We start from the raw sequence: 8377 nt of genomic DNA, 5'->3' as shown, positions 1-8377 counted from the left end.
CAAAAGAAGAATAGATAAAAAAACAAACAAGCAAATACAAAATCTCCATATTGACCGGATGTCTGTAATCATCTAGTAGAAGCTATTTTTAACATAAGGGCCTGCTTGACTAATAACAGTTAACCCCTTTGAAGTATCAGATCATTAAATTTCAGACATTTCCTCCTACTTTGACCGCATCATGACAAATGAAATCCTAAAATTGCACATGACATAGTACTTTCAAGATATAAATAAACTTTATGTAAAAGGTTAAAATCCTCCTAAAGATGAATTACAGCATAAAGTTATATCACAAATAAATGATAGAACATGATAGAACGGAAAATCCAAACAGTTTATTATCAAGCACATAACATCCTAACAACATCTCAGACATTACTGACTTTTCCATGTTTCTATTAAACATGCTGACACGGGGATATTTTTCCTATGTGGTCTAGCGAGCTGCTATTTATTCTCATAACCACACATCCGACCAGCTGGCCCCAAAAAAGGAAGTGTGTTTACAGGTTTGACTTCCCCATCGCTCCGTCTCCAAGAGGATGTAATAAACAGAGAGAGAGAGAGAGAGAGAGAGAGAGAGAGAGAGAGAGAGAGAGAGAGAGCGAGAGAGAGAGAGGGGACTACGCGTTCTGTCAAACTTCATCCAGTCTTCTTCTTCTTATTGAGACGAAGATGCAGGTTGTTAGTCTGGGACGATCACTTTGGATTTACACTCTGATTTTAACTTCTCTCCAACTTTGCCTCACAGAGGGTAAGAATCAAACTTCGGGTGTTTCTACAAACAATCTCGACATCATTGCTTTTTTGGTCTAGAAATTAGAAAAATATTTGGTATAAAAATATAAGCATTAAAACAAACACTTATATTAGAATTACAGGCTACTTCTTTATTTAGAATTTTAATTTTCCAGTTAAATGTTCTCCTCAGCTGCTGACTCACCAGTTTTGCGAGAAAGTTTGTTTTCCTGCTGCACTCATCTGACTCCTGCCGTATGTTTTACACCTTTCTCTATCCCGTCTGTAGGACAACTTTCTACAGCCAGTTCCTGTCTGATTCCTCCACCTCCTGCTCTGGACATCTATGTGAGGTCAAAGAACACAGTGGTCTTGACATGCAAGGTCCCAGAAGGCCATCATGGGGTTTTCTTCCTCCTATACAGATTCAGAGATAGGGTAACTTGATTTGTGTGTGTGTTTGTGTGTGTGTTGTTATCACAGGGCTCATGTTGTATTATTTTTCCCTTCACTTCATTTCATTCTTGTAGGTGGACTCTCAGGAGCTGCAGTCCGGTGCTGGGGAGGCTCAGTTCACCCTCGAGGTAAAGGAGGAGGATTTGGGTGAACTGTTCTGCTGTCTGTACCGGGACCGGAGAGGCTGCTACAGCGCATTCAGTCCCTATTTGAAGCTGGAGCGCCAAGACGGTTTGTGTGTCTTTAATTTCTTGACAACATATAAGAAAGTTATCTCACGATTGCCTACACAACAATCTGCACACATTTCATAATTACGTTATAAAAGAAAAAAACACACAAATGATATATAATGTCTGAAGTCTGTATCTACATTTTGGAAACATAGAACAAAAGGATTTCAGTTGATCTGTTCAAGGTGCACAAGGTCATGATTTCGACATGTGGTTTTGAAAAATAAACACTCCCATCCGCTCCTCTCTAACCTCCACAGTGAAACCACAACCTGCAGGTGCCTTCTGCTCTCTTATTGTCTCGGCTCTGTGGGTGTGTGTAGAGCTGGTTACATCCTGCGCTTCATATAGAAACCCCACACACACACACACACACACCCAAGCACATCAAACACAATGTGTACTGGCTTGTCGTGCTGACGGTTACAGAGTGAGGTCTGGTTAGCAACTGTGGCAAACCAGCATTGTTCTACGTTTTACATAAATTTGGTGCAGAGTGATGATCTGTAAAAGCAACAAGGCCACAAACTCGATAGATAACTGTCTTCTCTTCTTCTGCCTTTATGTATTTCTCCAGTAGTTCCCCCCACCCGCACCACACCCACTTTCCCACCTCCTCCAGTCCTGTCTGTGGAGCCGTCCAGTGGCGTGGTCAAATGTGGGGAGTTGCTCTCCTTCAGCTGCTCCCTCCCTGCCCTCCCACCTCAGTCTCGGGCCCGGTTGGGCCACACCAGGTCACCAGTGGCCTTCCTTTTGCTGAAGACTTCCGAGCCACTGGGGGCAACACCTGTTATCCTGCAGCCTCGGTCCAGTCTGGTGTCCAGCTCTGAACCTCAGGCTGGAGTGTTTAATGTGGGGCCAGTGAAAGGAGGAGAGGACGGAGAGTACACCTGCATCTATCAGGTCACCAGAAAGAGGCAGTTGGTGAATTCTACTGTGAGCAACGTGGTTCAGGTCACTGTCACAGGTGAGAATGGACCAGATAACCTTTAAATGATCAGACCTAGGAACTCTTAAACAGTCCCTGTATATGATCCCAGTGATAGATCACTGATGTTCTTAAATCTTGACCAGAAAAAATCTTGATTGATCATAAGGCCACAACTAAAGTTTATTTTCATTATCTGTTGATCTGCGAATATTAATAGATCAATCATTTGTTCAATAAAATGTCAAAGAATTATTGGTTTAATTTTCATTTTGACCCAGAAAAGTATTGATGTAGAGATTTCATCAAAAGGAGCCAAGTACAGCAAATGAACAAACCACTCAAAGAAAACCAAGAAAACACAAATAAGAAAAAGCTAAATTTGCAAAATAGCAAATTCATAAGTAAAAAGTAAAAGCCTTAGGTATAAATACAGTTTATGGAAATTGATTTAATCCGAATGAACTGACTAAAACAAGAGCGGCTGATGGTAGACTGAGTTGATACAATGTTTTATTGCCCTAAGGATAAAAATGAGTTGAGCTTTTAATTTATCTGCATTTTATTCAATTTTACAGATGCATGATGAGCTCAGTAAAAACTGTAATATGAGATTCCACTTTAAAAGACAACAGTGAGGTGATGTAAGGGCCAAATACCATCAAGGGTCTGATATCTAAATAAAACACAATGTGAATTCTAACATAGAGAGAGGGCCTAACATTCTGAAAGCTGCCCACCATCATAAAGTCAAGAATCCCAGGTTGACATAAATAACTTTTTTTGTTAAACCATTGGTCCTAAAAACCCAAAATATGAAATGTCATGATGTTTTAAACGATCAATAAATTATTTAAATGACTCGACATGTCAGTAGACTTTTCACTCCAGCTGATGTTTCCTCTGGTTTTCTCTGCAGCAGACGTGCTCCCACTGCCCACTCTCGATCTCCACCAGCAGACAGACGTTTGGCATCTGCTCTGCACTGGGTCTCCTGCGTACCCTGGTGCTGTGTTCTCCCTCTACCTGGCAGACAATGAGCTTCCTGTCGCCACACACCAGGCCAAAGTGTTCCAGCACCAGGCGTCTTTCCCAGTGCCTGTCCAAGACTCTCTAATGGTTCTGTACCAGTGCCAGTACAGTGTCTTTCTGGGAAAGACATGGAGCAACTCCCAACGCAGTCGCCCTTTATCTGTAATCAAAGGTAAAGATTAAAACTTCTATTGTTTATGTTATTTACTTTACTCAGAAGCAAATCCAGGTTGTCTGTGTGCAAATGTTTTATATATTCAAGTTTTAATGTCATTTACTCTCTATTGCATAGTGTTGGATTATGACAACTATTACTTTATCTCAATTGTACTGAACAGCAGCAATAAGGTGTCCATGTTATATAAGAAATTAATAGTTTTGCTCAATAAAATCCTAGCATCATAATACTGGTTGTAGTGAATGTCACTATCTTTTTATGATGTTATTAGTAACATACATTACAATTAAAATGAAAAATGAAAAATGAAAAATGAAAAATGAAAAATGAAAAATGAAAAATGAAAAATGAAAAATGAAAAATGAAAAAGAAATATTTAAATAAACTATTTGAGGTTTTTTGGAGTAGATTACTTACTTTACTGTACTTTACACACAGCAATACACCAACTTCCCCCTTTAGTTTTTTCTTGAAATTTAATTAAACATTATCCATTATTCAAGCACTTTTCAGTAATAAAACACACTTTAACAACATTTTAATATGTTTGATAAAGAATTAACAGTTAATAGTAAATAGTTAATCTATGTTTTTGTCAGTTGCTATTCTGGGCCATGTTTCCCTTGTAAAGTAGAGTTTTTAATCTCAATGTGACAAACCTGATAATAAATGTTATATGTTTCCTCATATATATTTCAGGAGATCCGACTCCTCCATCACCAGGTAGGCGAACACTAGCACTCCATTACTTCATATGTGCTTTCATCTTTTGTTAATTCTGAGTGACAGGAAGCAAAGGCTGAACAGATTACTCAGACTCTGCAGAATTAGGATGTATCTCTGCTGTCTGTAGTGTGAGGGAATTCATTACTCACCACTTTAAGTACCTACATCTACCATGAATCATACACTTCCACCACAGTGCTCCTTAATAACAAAAATGCTTTTATATTTTTCAAAGTCCTCTTTGTGTGTCTAGCATTAACGGCTGTGTGACGCCTGCAGGTGTGTCAGCTGTGGACTGGCCTCTGGTGCTGGGATCCTTCTCCGCTGTGGTGTTGTTCCTCTGCTCCGTAGCTCTGGTGGTTGTGGTCGCACACAGGAAAGGTTATTTCACTCAAGAATCTTTGCTTTGTCACCGATGTCGTTTTCTCCCTCTTGTACATCTTCCTTTGTGAGTCACATGATTTCCACTCTCATTTCTCTTTCTACTCAAACAGTAAAAGCAGCAGCTGAGAAAAAGAAGACAAGGTAAACATTTGTGCATTGAAATCTAAAAAAAGGTTACACCATAAAAAGATTTTCATTATACTTATACTTTCTTTTAATTAATGAGTTTAATTTCTCAGACAGCCCTGACAGCTCTTACATATAAGATGCATATATATCTATTCTTGGCTGGAACGAAACTCAATTTCCCTGCGGGATCAAGTATTTTTGATCCTGTGTATTCAATATTTTGACTTGTTTCAGAGAGGAGGCACAGTTCTGGACTCAAGTTCATTCCAAGGACCATGTTGTTGGTGAGTTTATTCTCCAGAAAAACATTTCCTCCTTAATAATTACTCGATTCCTCTATTTATCCACATTCCTTTTATTTCACAAGTTCTTGAAAACTATGACTAACTGATCCAACTGGCTGATTGTAACTGTGCCCCCTTTTTTTTTTTTTTTTACAGACCTTACACTCAGAAGGTCAGGCTTCACCTCTCAGGTAAATATAATCACAGGCACGGATCCTCTCCATTTGATTAAAAGAAAATCTTGATGACTTATCAGCTATGGGTTAAAATTGAAATAACTTACTTTGACTTTCCTTTCTTATATCGAAGTTTTTGTCTCAGTATTTTGAAATACACGCCCAAAACATTGAAGGAGCAAACTTCATCCGGACACAGAAATAAGACCATGTGCAGTTTTCTGACATTAGTGTGCCTCTTTGCGTTGGTATGTTTGGTATTTCTCTAGCCTTCGTGTTTCTCCCCTCTGGATTCTCTGTGACAAACAACTGTAAACGCTCCTGATCCCCTTGCTGTAAACAAACATGCACATGCATACACTCACATTCATGCACACACATTTCCCATCCCCAAACACACTGTCAACTGAAACCCTCACGTATTCCTTATTAGTGCTGCAGAGTTTGAGTTCATCTATACTCTTTTAAGACTGGCCTAAAAACCTTTTTATTCAAGAAGGCGTTTTTACTTTGAGATGAGTTTTTAGGACTTTGATTTTAACTATGTACTTGTGGCACTCTGAGATCCTCGGATGAAGAGTGCCTTACAAATAAAATGAATTATTATTATTATCTATACAAATGTATATCACGTTCACTAATTAGCTCGATGACGGCGTCTCGGACCAAAGGCTCTTTGCAGACTCTCACTTTCTCCTTGTGCTCTGTCACTGAACAGCCAATACAGAGGATAAGACACTCACACAAAGACTTACCAGCAAAATGAATATGTAAAAATCATATGTGACTCACACTACTTAAATAATAATTGCAGCTATTTTACGTTATTCTTCATTTAAATGTGTATAAAAATGTTTGTTGAGGTAAGCAGCAGAGAGAGACTTGATGTGATTTCAATCAAGTGTAAACCCAAATAAATTTAGGAGATATGGCAGGAGGTAAGGCCATAGGACACATATAAATCTGAGAGACAAAGCTAGAAATGTATTTAAAAAACTGCATCCAAGGACTAATCGACTCAAGGCGAGGCCAACAGACAAAATATTAGCCACAGAGGGATAAATAATGTAGGAGAATAGATCATCTCTGGGGCAGATATCGCAGCAATATTATGTTTGTGTGTATGTGGAGAGTTGTGAAACTGCATCTGAATCTGTGTGATATCGGGGAATGTGTAAAAAAATCTGCAAACGGTTGTTGAGATTTGCAAATGAATACGGGAATCTGCAGATGTGTATTCAGACTTTCTGTGTCTAATCCGATTTGTAATAATCTTTCTTAATAATCCGTAAATGTGTAATGAGGTTTGCAGTTTAATACACGTAGACAAATCGTTTTGCTCCAAGAGCTGCAAACACAGACATGTCATCAGTTATATCTCTTTGTTTTTCACATGATTTTTGAAAAATATCTGTATTTATGTCACAATGAGTTTCCTCATTCACCCATTCTCATGACACATCACTCATACACAGCCAGCACAGCTGTCAGGGGCAATTTGGGATTTAGAATCCTGCCCAGGAACAGTACGGCACGTGACACCTCCGAGCCACAGCCAAACCGTTTCACTGTATTCACAACATGTATATTAATTTTACCTTGAACTGAGGCATAGCAATTGAGGCAAACATTTTTTGTCACTTTTTGCATGGGGAAGTGAAGCAAAAATCACCGGTAAATCAACCTGGTGCTAGGGCTGTCAAGAGTTTTAACTTGTCTGTATTTCCAGTTCTAGGAACAGAACACTTTGCATTTACAGACATTAATGACTATGTTGTCTTTTAAATATTTATCTACAGATTCACAGATCCGAGCATTAATCTGCAGATTTGTCAACACTACATTTGCAAACCACATTACACTTTTACCCACTCCAAGGCTCTGTATACACATTTCCAGATTCCTATACACACATATATACAAACACACACATGCGGGTGTGTCTAAATTTGTGAGGACACCCTATCCCTAGCCCTTACCCTAACCATCACAACTTAATGGCTTAAGCCTAACCCTTACCTTAACCCCCCAAAATCCAATTTAATTAGTGAGGACCAACCAAAACGTACTCAAAACATCAAAATGTCCTCACCCACACACACATTGCTATAATATTGGCTCAATAGGAATGCAGATCATATGCATGTTGTGTATTTATAGCAAGGTAGGATTCTGTGCCACAAGCAACGCAATGGTAGGACATGAACTGTGCTAAGGGAAATGTCAAGCTGAGGTTTTTCAGAGCTTCTCTGTGTGTGTTTATTTATTTGCAGGACTGTATCAATGGCGACACTGCGACCGCCTCCCGAGCTCCGTTATGGAACTCTCTCTCCACGTTCACAGCCCCGATCCATTAGAGATGTTTGTTATGTTTGTGTTCTCTCCCTGTGTGTGAATGTGTGTGTGTGTGTTTGGTTTATACTTTATCATAAGTGATCAGGGTAACATCAGTTGTTGTTACACAGCAGGACAGGAAGAGCTGTTTCCTCAGTTCCTGTTTCATGTGCAGCAGTAAAATTGTACAATTTGACAGGATGGGATGTTTGATCTTGAATGTAACTAACCAAGTGGATTTAAATACAGATTTTTATTTTTTACTACCACCATTATTGTTATTGTTTGTATGTGGGATATGTGCTTGTGAATAACTTATATGAAACTTTTGTGATTATTATTGACCTCGGACAAAGCAGCTTACTAAACAATCTGTGGAGCTTTCAGCAACATCACATGATCTTCATCGGGAGATAGAGTTGTCCACGTGTCATAAAGTTTAATTTTTAAATGTGAAGGATTATGAAATGATCCAGCAGTGTGAAATGATAAAACTGGTTTGGCCTTACTGAACTGCTTCATAGTGCTGTTTCAGATTTGCAAATAATTCCAGCGACATTAGGTGATGTCTGTACCCCTTTTAACTACATGTTTTTTTGCAGTTATTAAAGTTTATTTATAAAGCAGTTTAGATTGCAAAGTGCTTTGCATGAAAAAAACTAAACTCCATGTAAATATACACATGCAAACAAATTACAAAAAATTGAAATGCGCAAATCAAGCTGATGTTTCAATGAAAACGAGTTCATCCCGTTAACTAACAATTTAACCTGTGA

At 38.7% G+C, this 8377-nt stretch overlaps 1 protein-coding gene across 1 annotated transcript; it reads left to right on the top strand.

Annotated features, from left to right (window-relative positions):
- Positions 1-678: 678 nt before the first annotated feature.
- On the top strand, positions 679-8110 carry LOC133018522 (uncharacterized). Its single transcript, XM_061084903.1, has 11 exons — positions 679-757; positions 1031-1179; positions 1272-1428; positions 2011-2397; positions 3278-3562; positions 4268-4291; positions 4574-4675; positions 4789-4819; positions 5042-5091; positions 5248-5282; positions 7541-8110. Exons 1-11 carry the CDS (start codon positions 679-681, stop codon positions 7622-7624), a joined length of 1383 nt encoding a protein of 460 aa, XP_060940886.1. The 3' UTR covers positions 7625-8110.
- Positions 8111-8377: the final 267 nt, after the last annotated feature.

Source organism: Limanda limanda, chromosome 2 (genome assembly GCF_963576545.1).
Source record: "Limanda limanda chromosome 2, fLimLim1.1, whole genome shotgun sequence".
NCBI classification, from domain to species: domain Eukaryota; kingdom Metazoa; phylum Chordata; class Actinopteri; order Pleuronectiformes; family Pleuronectidae; genus Limanda; species Limanda limanda.
Note: the sequence above shows the minus strand (reverse complement) of the source record. Positions and strands in the feature narration are given on the sequence as shown.

Coding starts and splice junctions, on each gene's coding strand:
- LOC133018522 (XM_061084903.1), top strand. CDS start 679: ATGCAGGTTGTTAGTCTGGGACGATCACTTTGGATTTACACTCTGATT. Junction 1,429..2,010: donor GAAGCTGGAGCGCCAAGACG/GTTTGTGTGTCT, acceptor TTTCTCCAGTAG/TTCCCCCCACCCGCACCACA. Junction 3,563..4,267: donor CCCTTTATCTGTAATCAAAG/GTAAAGATTAAA, acceptor TATATATTTCAG/GAGATCCGACTCCTCCATCA.